The 18,506-nt window shown below is 42.5% G+C and overlaps 6 protein-coding genes across 6 annotated transcripts; 4 read left to right on the top strand and 2 right to left on the bottom strand.

Moving 5' to 3' along the window:
• Positions 1-1,246: 1,246 nt before the first annotated feature.
• AK88_02934 (uncharacterized protein) lies at positions 1,247-4,051 on the top strand (the record flags this gene model as incomplete). The annotated part of the gene is made up of 5 exons (XM_012480557.1): positions 1,247-3,243; positions 3,368-3,438; positions 3,575-3,648; positions 3,789-3,825; positions 3,990-4,051. The coding sequence occupies 5 exons, from the start codon at positions 1,247-1,249 to the stop codon at positions 4,049-4,051; spliced, it is 2,241 nt and encodes a 746-aa protein (XP_012335980.1).
• A 344-nt stretch (positions 4,052-4,395) lies between these two features.
• AK88_02933 (uncharacterized protein) lies at positions 4,396-5,451 on the bottom strand (the record flags this gene model as incomplete). Its single annotated transcript, XM_012480556.1, has 1 exon — positions 4,396-5,451. One exon carries the CDS (start codon positions 5,449-5,451, stop codon positions 4,396-4,398), a length of 1,056 nt encoding a protein of 351 aa, XP_012335979.1.
• Positions 5,452-7,546: 2,095 nt separating this feature from the next.
• On the top strand, positions 7,547-10,934 carry AK88_02932 (uncharacterized protein; the record flags this gene model as incomplete). The annotated part of the gene is made up of 2 exons (XM_012480555.1): positions 7,547-7,597; positions 7,761-10,934. 2 exons carry the CDS (start codon positions 7,547-7,549, stop codon positions 10,932-10,934), a joined length of 3,225 nt encoding a protein of 1,074 aa, XP_012335978.1.
• Positions 10,935-11,353: 419 nt separating this feature from the next.
• On the bottom strand, positions 11,354-14,848 carry AK88_02931 (uncharacterized protein; the record flags this gene model as incomplete). The annotated part of the gene is made up of 1 exon (XM_012480554.1): positions 11,354-14,848. The coding sequence occupies one exon, from the start codon at positions 14,846-14,848 to the stop codon at positions 11,354-11,356; it is 3,495 nt and encodes a 1,164-aa protein (XP_012335977.1).
• A 552-nt stretch (positions 14,849-15,400) lies between these two features.
• On the top strand, positions 15,401-16,405 carry AK88_02930 (uncharacterized protein; the record flags this gene model as incomplete). The annotated part of the gene is made up of 4 exons (XM_012480553.1): positions 15,401-15,455; positions 15,681-15,865; positions 16,012-16,128; positions 16,304-16,405. The coding sequence occupies 4 exons, from the start codon at positions 15,401-15,403 to the stop codon at positions 16,403-16,405; spliced, it is 459 nt and encodes a 152-aa protein (XP_012335976.1).
• A 907-nt stretch (positions 16,406-17,312) lies between these two features.
• AK88_02929 (50S ribosomal protein L3) lies at positions 17,313-18,323 on the top strand (the record flags this gene model as incomplete). The annotated part of the gene is made up of 1 exon (XM_012480552.1): positions 17,313-18,323. One exon carries the CDS (start codon positions 17,313-17,315, stop codon positions 18,321-18,323), a length of 1,011 nt encoding a protein of 336 aa, XP_012335975.1.
• Between the last annotated feature and the right edge of the window lie 183 nt (positions 18,324-18,506).

The following is an 18,506-nucleotide window of genomic DNA, read 5'->3' as shown; positions in this document are numbered from 1 at the left end:
AAAAAAAAAAAAAAAAGAGGCGGAAAGGAGAGAGAGAGAGAAAAAAAAAAGGGGGGGAAATACAAGCCTTTTCCTCAAATATTATTTAAAAATAATGCCAAAGTTGGACGAATTTTCCTCTTCCAATCCTCTAAGAACAAACAAAGAGGAAAAAACAAAAAAAAAAAAAAAAAAAAAAAGTCACACGCGAAGTACGTTCGAAGCTCTTCGTGCTTCTTGATTGTACAGAGGGTGAAGCAGAAAAAGGAGAAAAAGGAAAAAGCAATATGGGAACCCAACTCACTCTACAAGGTCGTTCCTCATCTGCATGGTACAAGCCGTGGTCGTAAGGGTTATTTACAAAATGGGATGCTGAGTCAAGGAGGGCGACGACTTGAAAAATTTGATAAAACTCATCCCTTTGGTTTTCGTGGGCAACAAAGGGCACTTAGCTCGGTGCTAGCAAATGACATGGCGGCAACGTGACTTATAACCAAACATTGCAATATTGCTGCGGTTAAGGCAAGAGCCGGAAGAAATGAAAACATGGGGGGACACTTATACCGCACTCGCAAAAATGGAGCAAGCGCGGCGTGGGGGCAAGTTCTGCGTGGAGCGGCTGCGCCTTCATTTTGCAGCCACCTCGCTTATTTTTTACGCATCTTAGCCTACACGCCCTATCCCGTGCTCCCGTTTTTCATTTTTATTTTTGCCTTTTCGAAATTGCCAACAAGCTGAAAGTCAGCCCATTTAGGCGCAGATAATGAGAAGAGGAAAAAAAAAAAAAAAAAAAAAATGAAGATACACTGAAGAGAAGCGGTAGTCAGGTGAGCGAAATATATGCACACATAAAGGGGCGTCCGCAGATGTAGAGAAGATGACAGCATCCAGATTTTGTCCCTCCCCCCCGCATAAGTGAAGGGAAGGACATGAATGGTACATTAAAGTTATCACCACCTTTTAGGAATTTCCTTGTTTGGAAAAATATAAATCAACAGGTGCATTTCTTTTTTTTCTTTTTTCTAGCTCACTTGTTTAGTATCGACCACCACCTTTTCTCAATTGAAAGTGTCCACGTGAGAAAGGACCGAAGAGAAAAAGAATCCTGCACCCCCCATCGGCCTACATGTGAATACATTACTATAAACCTCTTCCCCTATGACGTCAAAACTTGAAAAGTCTTTTTTTTTTTAGTTTCTTTCCAGAGAGGGACCTTAAAAAATGTCCCACACTGTGTAAGTACATTTTTACTGAAAGGTAGGATGACATGAATAGTCTGTTGCGCTCTGCGTCCATAATAACGTGGCCAATCGCGAGGCGCCATGGGGTGAAGAAGAAAAGGTTTTTTGCTACAACTCTACGCAACAGAATCGCTTGGGGCGAAATCCCAAGAAGGGAAAGGAAAAGAAAAATAGACGAACGCACAAAAAAAACAGTTAAAGTTAACCTTCATTTAGACCGTAAAAATGTTAATACTACAAACTTGATAAATTGTATAGGGGATAATAGAAAGTTGTTACTATATGCATTATGCCAGGCGTACAAAAAAGGACAAAAGGAAGTTGGTGGAAATAAACTGCATGACCTGATTCAAGTTTTGTGTGAAAAGGTAATCACGAAAGAAGCGGGCCTACAGTTGAGGGATAAATTGCTCTTCCTTAGCTGTCTCCCTGCGAACAGCTACGCTGAGAGGATTACCTTGACGAGAGGCGATGTGAAGGATGGACGGTTACCCCCAGGGAGAAGCGGTTCCATTGGCAGTGGTACAGGGAGACAGAACATTCAGAAAAAACTCATCGAATGGATAGATCATAAAAACGCATTTAACTACTATTGTACAATTTTAAAAAAAAGGAAAAACAACAGCCTCGATGATGATGAACTAGACGAGGATGTCACCAATTTTTTTGTGAAAAAGTTAAACGCTTCGTTAGTAAGTACCATTTCGATGTACCTTTTGAATATTTCCTACCTGAACAGCAAGGTAAATATTCGAACGAATAGCTTGTACCTCCTAATGACATTTATGTTAAAATATGTAAGGCATAAAACGAATAGGCGCATATCCATGGTGCGTCTATGCAAGCACACAGAATTATTAACCTCCATAATGAATGCAGCAAAGATTAAAACTGAGAAAAATAACAGGGACGCCGAAAAAGATATTGACATGGTGAATAAGCTCAAAATGATGAACAAGAATGAGTATCCTCTGGACACTTCATCCTTCGTTGACATGTGCTCGGAGGTCGTGGGCACACGGAGCAACACTGAGCTGGCCTTTCTGTTGGGAAACAATGTGACCTACATCACTGGCCATTTTTACCACTACTTTAATATATACGAATTTGAGTGTCAGAGGGAGGGGTGGCCAAGAGGGGGGACCACCTGCAGTGAAGCGGCGCAGATAGGAGAAGTGGACGTAGGTAATGAACGGGAAGACACACCCAGTGCGCGCACAGAAACCGCAAAACTGAGCAACCTCTCCATGGCAACGGAGGATAAAGATGTGATGACGCGGCAAATCGTCTACATGATTTACTTCCTGAACAACGCCCTAGTTTGCTCCCTAAACAAGTTGATAAGAAATTATAACAAAATAACATCAGTGGGAAGAAATTCAAATGGGGGAATATCACATGGTCGTTTTGCACCCCACATGGAAGCAGAAACGATACGCATAATTACCAATTACATGTTCAGTTGTCTACCTTACAACCTTTTCTGTAAGACACTTTTTAATAAATTGGAGGAACTGTTCATTCGTGTGGGAGCATTGGACAAAAAATTGCCAGAGGTATCGTTGACTCCATCTACTCTGATTCAGTTCATGCACTTGATGAGCATACAATACAATGCGGTTCATGTGGATGACGGTGTCAATTCGTTGTGGACAAATTGCCTGAATGAAATATTCTCAAATGATTTCAAGTTATTAAACAAAAAGGATAAAATTTTACTGTACATAAGCATATCTAAAATTTTTTTTTCGAAAAAAAAGAAGACTTACTTGTTTAAATTAAATTCCATTTTATTCCCTGAGTTGGTACATTTTACTTACCGAGATTTGTATACCTTGGTTTATTCCATCAGCTGCTCCAAGTTTTGCGATTTGCCATTTTTTGAGGCACTCCTGAGGAACATTCATAAATTGAGGCAAAAGTATCCCAGCCGCAAGTTGTGGACCATTTTGTCCATTTTCCAGCCGTTCGATCTGAACATGCCTATCTTTAATATGCTCCTGAGTTACGCCAACTGCGACGGGTAAATTGTAGTGTGCTACACTTGCTGTGCAGAGAAGAAGCTTTTTGCAAGTAGGCGGTCCCCCTCTACCGGGATGCCCTTTGCAACGATATAATACACTTCCTTGTCATCATCCCCCGTACAGCACTGAACAGAAGAGGGAGAAGAAGAAAGAGGAGTTAGATGAGCCTTTCGAACAACACACCACCAACAAAGGTATATCTACGCAAATGCGTGGAGGAGTCCATCGTCCCCCCCTCAAAAAAAAAAAAAAATTTACATTTTAACATATACCCCTGTCTTCTGGTTATCCACCTAAAATGGCTTACTTTTTTTTTTTTTTTTATCGAAGATGCTAAAAAGCTGGAAGAAGATTTGGAGAACAAGGAAAGAATCTTAAAAGAGTTGGCTGCACACATTAGGGAGGTAAGTGCCCATTTTTTCTTCACCTCTGTGAAATTTCTTGCTCTACACTTTAAGCATTTGGACGGAGGGGTCTACTTGCCTGTCCGATTTTCATTCACGTGTGTATTAATCCTTTTTATGGCCAATCCCGTTTTTTTCAGAATCACAGAGAGGAAAGTTTCTCATTTAGCGAGTCAGGTAGTTTGTCGCATAAAGTTGAGCAGTGCACAGTTTTGACTTTATTTGTTTTAGTGCCATGTTTGTCCGGAAGGGGTATCCCTAATTAGGTGATACACTCTCCCTTACGCTTACCTGTGTATCTTTTTTTTTTTTTCACCCGTTTCTTCCCTGTTACAACGCAGATATGCTGGAGCTCCATTCTGAGGACAACGGTTTAAGGTGCCAAGGGCCTGGTGATGGGTAAATCTGATTTGAGAACATGCTTTAGGCGGGGCGGGCGTTGAAGTGTCCGCTCTGTGTAGTTTGCATCCGTCGCATGGGGGAGGGGTTATTGTAAGGCGGCTTAGACGGTTGGCTTTATAAAGGCATATGCGACGAACCCCTTTGCGCAGATTATCCATGTGTGTTGTCTTTCCGTGCGATAAATTTGAACCGGTAAAATAGTCCCCTCACCGGTTGATTCCTCCCCCTGATCCTGTGCAGAAGTCTCCTGCCCGATGACGAACCCACAAAGGGAAACACGCAAAGGAAGGAGGGCAAAAAAAACGCGAAAACGCGCACCAAAATATGCAAGCCAAATTTGATGCGTCAGGAGACGAAGTGGTAGACGCCCCTCTCATTTACTACATAATCCAGGAGGATATCCGTGGGCTCCAAAAAGTCAATTTCGTACAGAAGTGCCTCTAAGGAGAGAGAAATTTTTACGTTTTTTTTTTCCTCCACGTCCTCCCCACCCTGCTTATTAAATGCTCTATCGTAGTAGCCCTTTCCACTGCCAACACGCGCACCATAATTATTATATGCAAGGAGAGGAATGAAGAAAATATTTTGCCTTTCCGTGAAGGAAAAATTGTATAATGTATCCTTGACCAAATTGGCTGGACTTAAATTCAGGTGTAAATTGCTGCCCCCGTTTGTCCCCCTTTCAGCGCAATGGTGCAAATATAAATAGGGCACGAAAATTCCAAACCTGTGTTTGACTAATAAATTATTGTGTAAATCGAATGGGAAAAAAATCATGCTATTCTGCTCGGTGACTACTGGAACATATAAATTAAAATAAAAATATTTTTGCAATTTTTGGAGGATGAATAAAATGTCCACTTCTTTTTTTGTTGGTAAATATATGCACATGTTAAAGTTGGCCTCATTTTCACGCTGCTGTTTTTCCGTTTCTGTTTCTATTTTTGTTTCTCTTTTTTGTTTTTTTTTTTCTCCCGCCCAGGAATATATAAAAAAGTTGGCACAACCTGCGAGATCATTGCTTATGTTGTAATGCTTCAAATATTTGCCAACTTGGTGCTGTTCACACGGCTTATAATTATATTTGTATGTAAAAATTTTGCTAAAGTTGAATTGTTTTCCCTTCCTTTTGTTTACATTTAGCGAATGTAACAACACATATGTATGTCTGATCAGTTGTGTGTATATGAAGTCAACGTATAAAATGGCTTCTGTTCCTCCTGTAGGGTTGTTGAGATGAATTTTGGCATCCTTATTGTTTATATGCGGATCCATCCGCTGGGGTAGCCAACTCGTCAGGACCACATCACGCACCCGTTTGGCATTTCTACGAACAACTTCCTTCACTTGTTTGTTGCTACTGCTATGTTTGTAATTTTTGTAGTGGTCCCTTAAATCCATGGGGGTGATGCACTGTGTGTAATCTTGTTCGCCTCGCGCGTTTATGTGTTGGCCAAATGGGTATTCCCACATGGTTTATTTTTACGGGTGGGGTCCGGTTGGCCTCTACACACACTCATATGTGTATTCCTCGTGGAGGAAGCGGCATATATGTGCATACACGGGGGGGTGTACGTACAGTTGAGCACTAAAGAGAAAAAAAAAATTTTTTTTTCTTTTGTCCCTTAACTTTTGCATATTCACAGTGTGTTCCTTCTCGCGTTGCCACGCCCCAGTTGCCAAAGTTTCACATTTACACCTTTTTAAACGTGAAGAATGTGCTCCTCAGCGGTAAAACTCGGACACAGGAAAAATCAGGGGGGGGGAAGTCGCGTGGGGCAGGGACTTGTGTAAAAACGCCCTCGCAAGTATGCCCCCAACAGTTGTGCACTTCTAAATGCATACATTCACATATGGACTTCCTTTGGACCCCTTGGCACAGCTTGCCTCCGTCGCAAACTCCTACACACGCGCACGCACCTGCAAGTGTCCACTCCGAGTTAGGTCATCATGCGATTGGTTAATTGTGTTCCCTGGAATGAATGTCCCAAGAGGGGTGGAAATGGAACTTGGCCAATAAGGTACCCACGGCTGAGTTTTTTCTTGCCGCAATTGTCTACACGAAGAAGGAGTTTGTATGTTTAAAACGAGGGAAATGAAATGGAAATGCAATGGAAATGCAAAAGGAATAAAAAAAAAAAATACGTGACAATTTCTATTTCTAAATGGTAAAAAAAAAAAAAAAAAAAAAAAAATGATGCTCCGTAAAATGTAAACCCTTTTTTTTTTGCACGAGATTACCCAATTTGACAATACTATGTTGGTAGGCAGACCCTTCCTTGGCTCGCAAAGTGTAAATACAATTTTGGCATTTTATGTTGAGCTTATTTTTTCCCTCGTTCTTTGCTGCTATCCTTCCTTTGTTGCACATGGTTTGGTTAAATTTGTTTGGATGGATGAGCGTTATGTGAATTTCCTCCAGGCGGACTTGCATTTAGTGAATGTCCTTTTGGTGAATTTCCTTGGGCAGATTTCCCTTTTGAATTTTGCCCTTGTGCTTTTTTTCCTTTTTTTTTCCCCCTTTTTTTCCCTTTTCTTTTTCCTTTTTTTTTTTTTCCCACACAAGTGAAAAAATTTCCCTTCATTTCACTCGCAAGAGCATCATCTAGGAGGTGTACATTTTTTTTTTTTTGCGAGTGTGCCCCCTTCGCCAGTTGGCCCTTTTTCCCTTTTTGCAAATGGCTCACATGGGGGAAGTAGAGAGAGGGTGTCCCGCCGCATTGGATGCATTCATCTCATATATTAACCTTATAATTTATTAAATTGAATTCAGTTCGTTTGAGCGTAGTCTAATGCAGTTAGTTAGCCCGAGCTCACACACTCCTAGTGCGCTGCGCACGTAGCAGTTCGGGAACAGTGCGGGGGTAGTCCTCATTCTGCCGCCCCCGCAAGTACACATATAAATGTATACATACCTATATGTGCAGCTATACGTGCACGCTTGCAAGTGGCAGCCTCCGTCACCTGGCTTCCCCCGTTTTATTCGTATCCGATTATTTCGCTTTGCACTTTTTTGGAGTGATTTCTCTGCCTATGGAAAAGGGCATTTGAGAAAGTCCTTCCATGAGGTGCTTACTAGAAGGTACCCCTCAGGACGACTTAAAAGTAAAACGTCCTCATCATAACAACTGCATCATAGGGCCCGCTTGCCCACAGCTTGATAAAACGCGAACCGCCATTGTCCACGCAATTTTTTTTTTTTTTTTTTGCGCTAATTAAAATTGCGTCCCCGTCTAACCAAGACATTTCGTGCTAGTTGTTAGCGCGTCGACTGTACACCTCGTGGAGAGATTTTTTCCCCCCACGGGAGCAACGGGAGGCAATCCTACAAGTGGTACGAGGCGATAATTCTCTCCGTGTCATTTGGCACCAGACAAGCATAGAGTAACATAGCAAAACAGGAGCATGCCGTATGAGTTCTTTGGTGAAGGCATCTCTTGTCGATTGAACCAGACGAACGCAAAGTTCAATCTCCTTTTCTTAACATTTGACAATCATGAATAAAAAAACGATGCAACAGAAGAGGCAATCCATGGTGAAGAATAAGGTAATGAAAAGGGGGCGAAATGGTTACGCGTATCTCTTCATAATGATATGTGACCCCTGTACCCCCAACCCCACATGCGCATGCTTTTTATTAGCGTGTAAGTGGCATAGCATTTGCTTCTTCATATCTCCCCCCCACCCCCACACATATCCATTTTTGGCAGAGTGAGGTATACCCACAGAAGAGCCTGAACCTGGGTCAGAAGTCAAAAAGTAGAGGGAAAAGTATGAATGGGAAAATTAAAGTGGTTGTAAGAAAAAGACCGATCAGTGAGTTAGAAAAAAAAAAAAAAGACAATGATATAATCACAGTGAAGGATAATTGTACCATATGCATAGACGAGCCAAGATACAAAGTAGATCTGACCAAATATGTGGAGAGACACGAATTCATTGTTGATAAAGTATTTGATGACACAGTTGATAATTTTACCGTTTATATAAATACAATCAAACCTTTAATAGTGGACATTTTTGAAAATAATTGTGTTTGTTCATGTTTTGCATATGGACAAACAGGGAGTGGAAAGACGTATACCATGTTAGGGTCTCAACCCTATGGTCAAAGTGAAACGCCAGGAATTTTCCAATACGCAGCTGAAGATATTTTTAGCTTTTTAAGTCTATACGATAATGATAACACGAAAGGAATTTTCATTTCCTTTTATGAAATTTATTGTGGGAAATTATACGATTTGTTACAAAAGAGGAAAATGGTGGCTGCTTTGGAGAATGGGAAGAAAGAGGTAGTTGTGAAGGACCTCAAAATTTTAAGAGTTTATTCAAAAGAGGAATTAATTTCAAAAATGATTGATGGAGTCATGTTACGAAAAATAGGAGTGAATTCTCAAAATGATGAGTCCTCTAGATCACATGCTATTTTGAATATCGATTTGAAAGACATACATAAGAATGTTTCATTGGGAAAAATTGCCTTTATAGATTTGGCAGGCAGTGAAAGGGGTGCAGATACCGTTGCTCAAAATAAACAAACACAAACAGATGGAGCTAATATTAATCGATCCTTGTTAGCTCTGAAGGAATGTATCAGGGCTATGGACTCTGACAAACACCATATTCCATTTAGGGATTCAGAACTAACTAAAGTGTTAAGAGATATCTTTGTTGGGAAATCTAAGAGCATCATGATTGCAAATATTTCCCCCACCATTAGTTGCTGTGAACAGACACTGAATACGCTAAGGTACTCTTCGCGTGTTAAAAATTTCAAGCATAAAATGAATACTACCGAAGAGGAAGACCCGAATGGCGAGAAAATTAGCATTTTGGAAGCTAGAAGTGGAGAGATGAACACTTCTGAGGCGGAGGGCGCAGCTATGAAATCGAATTCGCTCATGCAGGGAGGAAGGGCTAACATCAAGTCAAACGAATTGAAGGAACGGCGTGGTGGAAGTGGAATTGTCAGTGGTCTCATCAACCCAACCCGGAACGCAAAACACCTTGTGAAAAATCAGGACGGCGTGACCACCAACCAGACCAAGTACAACTCAGTCAACGATATGGATAAGCTAGCGCAAAAAAAAAAGAAGAAAAAAAGCCTCTTAAATTTTAAAAGCAATAACACCAATTATGATAGTATCTGCAGGCAGCAACATTTCACCCAGCAAAATTACGCTTTCTCGGACACATCGGATTTCTCTTCCCTAGACGAGATGAATTGCAACCTGAACAGGAATGATAAAAATATGTTTTTGGCTTGCAGGAAGAATGCGAAACAGGGTGTGGTAAAGAACAGGAGCAGCTGCGACGGGGTGTCCAGCAAAACGAAGAAGGCCGATGTGCAAGTGCTCCGGCACAGCGTTGGTAGCAAGTTAACCAATTTCTCGAACGAACGGGACCGTCTGAAGGAGAGGGCCTTCTTCCGTGGCACTGGCACGATGTCCCGCGGGAACGCGACAAGCACGAAGCATAATGTTGGTGCCGGTAGCGCGGTGTGTAATAATACCCTCGGAAACAACCCCGACAATGTGCACATCCGTCACGTCAATGAGAGGGAAAAGAACAGAGATAGCGATAACATATTTTACGATGCCATCTCCAACACATCTGAGAGCGCGAACAGGTTGCTTCAGCAGAGCGTACAGAACACATTTAATGAGCAGGAGAAGAACCAAAGCAGCCAACATGCAAACAACCCCGCTGCAGGCATGGGTCACCAAATGAGTTACGATTACAGCCAACCTGACATGAGCAACTCCTTCATCGGCATAAAGGAGAGAACCACGAAAGGCACCAGCCTTTTTATCAATTGTGACACAGAAGGTACGATTTGCATGGGGAAGGAAAACATAGACCACCCCACAAGAAATATGTCGACTCTACATCTACACACAAAAGAAACTTCGTTTGATAAAATGCCAAACGATATGAACAGTCCTCCAGGCGCACCTCCAATTCATAGTAGTAGTGGTGAATACTGCAACGTGGCAATGCTCGGTGTGCACGGGGATGTGGGTATGCCTAACAATGGCAACTTAGTCGAAAAAATCTCCAACGAATTATCCGCCCCAGGACCAAATTACGGCCTAAACTACGGCCAAAATTACGGCCAAAGTAGCTTCAACCAGTACGGCGAGAACAACCCAACCGACGCGATCAACATTAACAACGTCAGCGTGGAGGAGTGCCACACACTTGGAGTCCCCCAGACAGTAAATGTTGAAAGCCAAAACGTCGCACAGAATGAGTTCCCCCCTGGAGATCACGCAAAAGAGTTTCAGCAAAATCTGAACAGCATGGTAGACAATTGCCTGAACACACTAAATGTAGCAAACCTGTGCGAAGACACGCAAAATATACTTAACAACATTTTGCTCTCAAAATACACAGCAGATAAAGACATGTTAATAAAAAAATATATCAATGAAGATGTAAACAGCATGAGCTTGGAAGCCCTAGACAAGTATGCTCAATTGATTTATGAAAAGAGAAAGACGATTCTAAGTAAACTCCTTTTATTGTTCAAACAGAATGTTGATGTACAGACGAAGAACGAAACGAGTGACTTAAAAAAAGATCTAGTCATGTGTCATATATGTAGTAACAATCCTGACGACCAGTTTCATTTTTATGCTTACAGTAGATTAGAAAAGGACATGATAAATTTAATAACCCTACGGCAGTTGTGGTGCGAGAGTGAGAACTTGAGGCAACTGCATCAGTACCTCATGGTGGAATATCAAAATAAGTCTGCCAATTTAATCACCTTTAATGTTTTCCCGAATAAAATAAACACCAGCTCATTGAACAAGAAGTATGTGGAGGATGCCAAGGGACAGTCGAACGCCGCGAGGTCACCTGTCGGTCCTCTGCAGTAGAGAGCCGCCGCGCCGCACCAGGGGGAACTGTCCCCTCTTTGACGCGTAAATCGGTCTGGTGTACCTTTTTTTTTGTTATCCATTTGGTGAAAACGCCTCTCGGACGGGGCCCGTGTTTGTTTTCTTTTTTTTTTTTTTTATTTTTTTTAAATGTAAAGTAACGCTTCGCTTATATATAAAACTAACGCGTCTTCATAAGAAAAGGGGAGTAACTGCCTTAGCCGCACTCACCGCTGATGATGGGCTTTCAAATGGTGGGAAGTTGCAAAGTTCGGAGGGAAAAGAAGAGTTGTTTGTACAAAAAAAAAAAAAAAAAAAAAAAAGGAGTAAAGTTGGTCGCTGCCAAATCAGCGCCGCACATCGGCACCACAAAACAGAGTGCTCCAAACCGATGCGACCATGTATACTCCCGTACAACGCTAGGCGAGAACTATATCGACGCAGTAGGGGTAGTGTGGCAACTCCTTGGTCAGCCGACGTGGAAGACGCAGTGACGCCACGACGTCGTATATTTCATCGTGCAAGCTGGAGGTAGTTTCAATGGGAGGTACGGAAAAGGGAAATGCAGAGATTAAGTGGAGGTTTAAGTAGTCCCTCTCACTTAACAGCAGGGTCGTCTTCATTGGTGGGTTATTCATACGTTTATGTGCCAAAATTTCGAACATGTTTATGGAGGAGGGGACGGCATTTGTGCAGCTTGAGTTAGGAAATGCGCTTCTTTGTCTTCCCCCTGCCACGTGTGCCACGTTGTACATCTCTTCCGTGGTGTGAGTTTGTCCTTGGTTACTTTGTGAGATTTGAAGGACGTTTCGAAGTTCATTCAAATGGGTGCAAATCTTTTCATTGGTGGTCCTTGCCCCTTTTGGACCTTCCCACTTCTCTGCCTCCGCAACAGAATATTGATGCACATACAGAGTTAAAAGAGCGATGAGGCGTAACTGTGTCTGATTTTGGACGGTCAACATGTGCATATCTGCTATATTCACACGATTGAAAAGGTGAGTAAAATTATTTTGTAGCACAAATGAACTGATGAAATTGTAGTAGCATAAGTAGAGGGTGATATTTATGAGTGAGTGCAGAGATTGGACCCTTTTGTAATTTCTGAAAACAATTTCGTTAAATTTTTCGCTCGGCAAATCAATTTTTAATAGGGAGATGGAGACATTGCTGAGTGTCTGCTCACCTATCTCGTGGTCGCTGCCCAGGTTGTCATTTGCGTGAGATACCAACTGGTTGGTTAGAAGCTCGATTATCTGCACATCCCTCAACTTGACGGAGGCGAACGAGTGAATTATATTTCCTACATTCACCACGTCCAGTTTGAAGTATTTCCTTCTGAGGATGTGTGCGATGTTAGCAAAAATGTCGTACCGTAGCAGCTTCAAATTTTGAATGGCCCCCAGGGTGTTTGCGGCCAGCTGGGAGAAGAACGTTGCTTCGTTCGTTGCTTCGTTCGTTGCTTCGTTCGTTACTGCGTTCGTTGCTTCGTTCGTTACTGCGTTCGTTACTGCGTTCGTTACTTCGTTCTTTGGAGGCATCACATCATGTAACCCCTCGACCATTCCCCCTACATACACATTAACCAAATCACAGAGCAGGAAACTCTTCAAATAGGCGCACATAAACAACCGATTTATGTGCACCCCCCCGTCTGGGTAGTCGAACAGCCTGCTTCCATGCACAGTACAGCTGTGCAGCTTATGCAAATAATCTCCAGGACAATGGACCTTTTTTTTCTTATAAATGAGCTTATTGGTAAAATTGTACAGACCAATTCGGTTGAACTGCTTGCTGTGTTCTTTAATTTGAAACACTTCAATGAAGTTGTTAACCAATTTGTAGGTCGAGTTGAGACAATTAACGATGTACTTGATGTTAGCTCGGACCTTTTTCACATGGTATACAGTTTTGCAATGGCTATCTGTTTCTATTTCTACTTCGGTCTGGTGGACGGGTCTATCTGGGGAATTCCCTTCTCCACCTGACAGGTTACTTTTATTGCATGCTTCTTGTGACGGGGGTTCCTCCCATATATTACACACTTTGCTTTTTCTCCTCTCCATCTGTAAAACCCTAATGAAGGCAACATAGGTAGGTTCTTCATGTAAATGTGCCCCCCTGGGGGGATCATTGTTACAGGTTGGTGCATTGTCGCTTGTAATCTGTTCATCCATTTGAGATGTAACATTTTGTGAGGGAAATTCCTCCACGGATGAGTGGCTTCTGTTAAAAGGCCCCCTGAAACCGCCCATGTCGTAGTCACATCGGGGGGAGCAAAGCACATACTTCCCTTCACTGACGAACAATTTGGAGATAACCCAGAGGCCATTTTCAAACAGGATAAGTAACACCCGCATGACCTTCTCGTATTCATCCCTGCAGTATTGATACGATGTGAAGCACTTTGTAAAGGTGCTCAAAAGGGAGGCATACAGATGCAGGTTGCCTCCCCCACTGAGGGCAGTGGTCAAGGGGCTGAGTCTTCCTTTCTTCGAATTACCATTTGTCGGCAGCAAGGATCCCATTTTATCTATATAGTCTAGTAGAACCGAACTGAGTAGCTTATTCTGTATGCCCAATTTGTTGAGGGAGGCAAAAACCAAGGTGTAGTCTAGTACAGAATACGATTGGTAATTTCGCTCCAAGTTTTGCAGGACGTGCAGTGCCCCCAGTTTTCCATAAAGGAAACGTTTGATGTGTATCTGTTTGTCTTTGTATCTGGTCCCGCCTTCAAGTTGGTTCAGGTAAAAAAAATAATTTGTTAAGGAATGAAAAAAAATGACAAGGGATTTCTGGTTATACTTTATTTTGCGCATGTACAAATTTGCTAGTTCTTCATTCCCTTCTGAATATGTCAACATGGAATGGAAAAGAAGCTCCATTTTTCGTACCAACATAAATAAAAACAAATGATTGTAATAATTCAACTTTATATGCATGTGAAAGATGAAGGCTACATCTACCAGGTTCATTTTGGGTAATAGATTATCGGCTAGTCTGTCCAGGAAAAATAAAAACTCGTTCGCTTGATTCCCCATTTGGTCAAAAAAATATTCCACAAAGGAGTACAGTTGTAGTAGCATCGTTTTGTCCGTCGCTTGGTTGAGAAACATGTTCAGGTAATTAATCTGCGTCTTTATTTGGCCATCTAGGTCGTCCACATAAACGTGCTTCAGGAGCCTATTCTTTATGTTACTGTGTATAACAATTTCGTACTCTCCTCTTTGGAACAGCTGCCTCATTTTTTTTAGGCTGAAATTGGTCAAGCGTCGGGGGGGCTCAACCCAATTGGTATGTTTCTGTTGGTGGAAATTGCCATCCTGCGAACTCCTCTGAGTGTGATCCCTTTCCCGAAATTTCGTACCAGACGGGGGAGGGTACCCATCCGGGGGAGAACCAACGTACGTGTCATCCTTCACTTCCTCATCGAGTAAAACTGCATCTCTTTGCCTCCTCGGTAACACATAATTCAAGTAGAGAAAATTTACGAACCTATTTTGTGTAGAATCATTTGAGAGTATTTTCTTTATCAAGAGGAGGTAGTTGAGTTTGGCTAGCACCTGTGTGGGGATTCCATTCTTCGGGTTCGTTTTACACATAAAATGGTTGCAGCATGGCTGGCTAAACGTTAGAAAGAGAAACACATATTTGATGTTTGTATTTTTCACGTTCTTATATTTGCTTACTCTTGTGCTGAGGAGCAATTTTTTATCTTCACTAATTTTAAAGCTATCATGAAATGATAAGTCGGCTGTGTATGTTTCTGCGCTATGGCATTTCCACATTTCGAAGGCGCTCTTCTTCCTTTTGTAGTCTCCCACTTGGTCTGTTGTGAGGTTCCTTATGGGTCCCTTCCTGCTGACTCCCCCTCCGCATCCCCTCCATAAGACTAGGTAGCGCGTTCTTTGCATGACACGACAGGCATCACTGCAACGGCCACAATGTCATGCATGGCACATTGCAATTTTGTGCCTCCTTTTAACCTCCTACCCTGTGCAGCGATTATCTGCATACGTGTATAAGTATCATATCTAGCAGAGGGAACAACCTCCACTCATATAAAAAAAAAAAATGAATTTGTCCCTCATGGGGGGAAAAAGCACACAGTGAGTTATATATCACGGAGGCAATTCCTCCGCCATCTCATCTCTGCACTAGTTGTTCACCGAGTGCACTGATCCATAGTGCAACGGGACAGCAAGCAAAAATTCCCAATCGAGTTGGCACACTGGGGTGGGGAAAGGAATTCACCTCTCTTTATGGTTACGCTCGCCACTTGACGGTTCACGCACCATTGTAAAATGTGAAAAAATATTTTTTAATTGCGAACAAGTTAACATGATCCTTGTCCTCGTCATGAAAAGGAAGCGACAAAATTTTCTCTACAGAGTCACTAGCTTATTATAGCTCGCAGTACCTTGTGCCAAATGTTAATTGCCTTTGGAATAAATTTAAGATGAAAAATGAGTAACGACAGTGGGAAGAAGTTGAAGCCCTTCGAGTTAGTGCTACAGAAAGGTATAGTCCATATGGTCGAGTGAAAATAAAGACAAAAATACCAATCATTTGAGGAGTGCCCAGGAGGAGAGAGAGTACCTTTTTGTGTATTCTACCCCTGGGGGTTAACACACATTGAGGGTGTATTGTGCATTGCAATGGAGACTACAACATAACCCCTTCGGCAAACCCCCCCGCTCTACCTCTCAACATGTCATGCCACCATTTTCTGCCCCCTCTACGAAGAACTCCTGGACCTGGACCCCATTGATGGCATCCAACTGCACCAAGTTCATGAAGACAGTTTGAAGGAAATTGCCATATCGGTGACCCCCAAGGAGAGTTACTTCAGAGGGAAGACGGTCAACTTTGTCATCCTCTTTAAGGACACTTACCCAATCGCACCACCAAAAATAACGTGCCAGAGCAAGGTGATTTTGCCTCAATGGACGTGCACATGTGGGGGACACAAAAAATATACACACATAATATACATGCGTACACACACATATATATACATGTACACCCACGTACAAGACCTTTTGTGACATCCTGTTTTTCCCCCCCTTCTGTGCAGATATTCCACCCCAACATTGACGATCGCGGAAATGTCTGCTTGAACGTCCTAAAGCTCGAATGGAACCCCATCATAAATTTACAAATGCTGATCCTGGGACTGCTGCTCCTGCTAAATGTACAGTTGCACCATGTGGTGACGAGCAGCAGTTGTGACCCCATAGCAGAGAAGCGTTTCTAATTTGAAGCGTCTGCCTATTTCATTTAGCGGTGGACCTATGTTAATACGTTTGCACTGGACAAAGTGGGGAACTCACGCGTTTTCTTCTTTGCTTTTCGTGCCTCCCTTGCAGGAACCCTCAACGGAGGACCCCTTCAACCACGCAGCCGCGGAAATGTTCGCAAAGGATAAAAAAAAATTTCAAGAAATAAACGAGTCGTTATTTTGTACATGATGACCCCCCTGGGGTTGTCTCCCCTGCGCGGAGGTCGTGGGCCTATATGAGTTACACTTATTCTCTTCTGCGTCTGTGTATTGGCTTGTTTGACACACGTGACGCACATGACACATTTGTGCACATCATTTTAGAGGCACCGGGCTGTGCACGTCTCCTCCTGGCACACCCCAAGAAAAGAAGTCATTCGCATCTTTTACAATTGTGCGTTGTGAAGGACGTGAAATAAAACTTCCCCCTTAGGCGTGGCAATTAATGTTGGTTAAAAAGGTTGAGAGGACCAACCCCCGCCAACTGAACTTTTTTTTTTTTTTTTTTTCTTTCTAAATGCAAATGTGAAGTTGTAGGAGGAAATGGGCCCTATGGTTTTCCCCTCCGTTTGTCGATTTGTGGTTGGGCAAGAGCGGTTCCCCTGGCTCGATGCCAACGCCGCATGGAAGGCTACCCCTGTAGGCTCTCCATGGGACGCCCCACTCGGGTGAGATCCTTGGCGCGGTGAGTTAGCATATAGCACGTCACGGTGTTGAGGTTTTTTTCTCCTTTTTTTTTTTAACCTTTTTTTTCTACACATTCTTCGGGTTCTGTGCAAAAAGTGCCTGCATCTCGACGTGCACAATTTGTTGGCTTTCCCCATATGGCACTATGCCGATGGGACTGGAACCCCCGCGGACGGAGGGACAAACAAAAGTGATGCAAAGGTACCAGGGAGCGGCTTACGCGGCACAGCGTCGATGGTGGAATTGACTCCCCACAAACTTGTTACGCGGTGCAAAGCGGGATTTACACAATTTTTTTTTTCTTTTTTGTAACAGCCAAACAAAGCGTATTGAACCAGATTGTGATTTTTCCAATTTTGTTTTTGCCACCCCCCCTAGTGTGGGCTCTCTACTTGGGGGAGCTGCCAACAATGAATCGTATTTTGCGCAGAGGGGGGAGACCCACTTTGGGAGAACCCAGCACACTGTGGGTTACATCTCGCCGAACCTTTTACGCCTCCAAATGGGTCAGGCGATTACAACTGCTAAACGAAAAGTACAATTACAAAATAAATACAGAGGAGGAAGCAGAGTATGAAGAGAAAAAAGAAGATGACAAAATTGAAAAGGTCTATCCATTGTGGAACAGCAGGAGGACAGGATTGCTGGCGTACAAAGTGGGTTGTATGAGCATATGGGATGTGTGGGGCGTGAAGCACGCAGTGACAGTTGCAAAAATAAACCACTGCTATGTCCTGAATCAAAAGAATATTACGAAGAATGGATACGAAGCCTTGCAAATAGGAATAGGAAATATGAATGTGATTAAGCAGAGTAAAAATAACATTGGTAATTATATAAAAAGGAAATTAGGGTTTATTCATAAAATAAGAGAATTCAAATGTACCAGTGATTGCTTTCTCCCTGTACAACACAAATTTTCCGCGAGGCATTTTTCCCCAGGCCAAAATTTGTTCATTAGCTCTACTATAAAGAATAAGGGTTTTTGTGGGGCCATGCAGAGGTGGAACTTTAGTGGTAAAAATGCTTCACATGGCACGGAAAGTAAAGCACATAGAAGCTTAGGTAGTGTCTCTATGGGCAAAACGATTAACATTGTCTTTAGGAACAAAAAAATGAATACTCACATAGGGGAGAAGAACCTCGTCAAATGCAGCAACAACAAACTTTTTCGAATTAACAGCTTGCAAAATCTGCTGTTCATAAAGGGCCCCATTGGTGGGTACAAGAATAAAATTATTAAAATTTCCGACGCCAAGGGAAGGGCCTTTAACAAATTTAAGGACAAAATTTACCTCTACTACCCCACCTTTATATATAAGAAAAACAGAAAGTACAAGAATGTCATTGATATGCCGCACAGCTTGCAGGACCCCTTTCTCTACAACGAGATTCCGCTCTATGAGCCAACCAACAAGTAGGCCTCACCAGGGGCACACGCATACGCATGCGCGAACACATGTGTGTATGTGTGTGTTAAGGGGGGGGGAAGGCAGAGGGGGCACTCCTTCCCTTTTAGTTTCTCCCCTTTTGGCGTTCACGTGGTATATTATGTCCACACCGTCGTTCATGCGAATATTTTTTTTTTTTTTTTTTTTTTTTTT

The sequence above is a fragment of the Plasmodium fragile genome (assembly GCF_000956335.1).
Source record: "Plasmodium fragile strain nilgiri unplaced genomic scaffold supercont1.31, whole genome shotgun sequence".
NCBI classification, from domain to species: Eukaryota; Apicomplexa; class Aconoidasida; order Haemosporida; family Plasmodiidae; genus Plasmodium; species Plasmodium fragile.
Note: the sequence above shows the minus strand (reverse complement) of the source record. Positions and strands in the feature narration are given on the sequence as shown.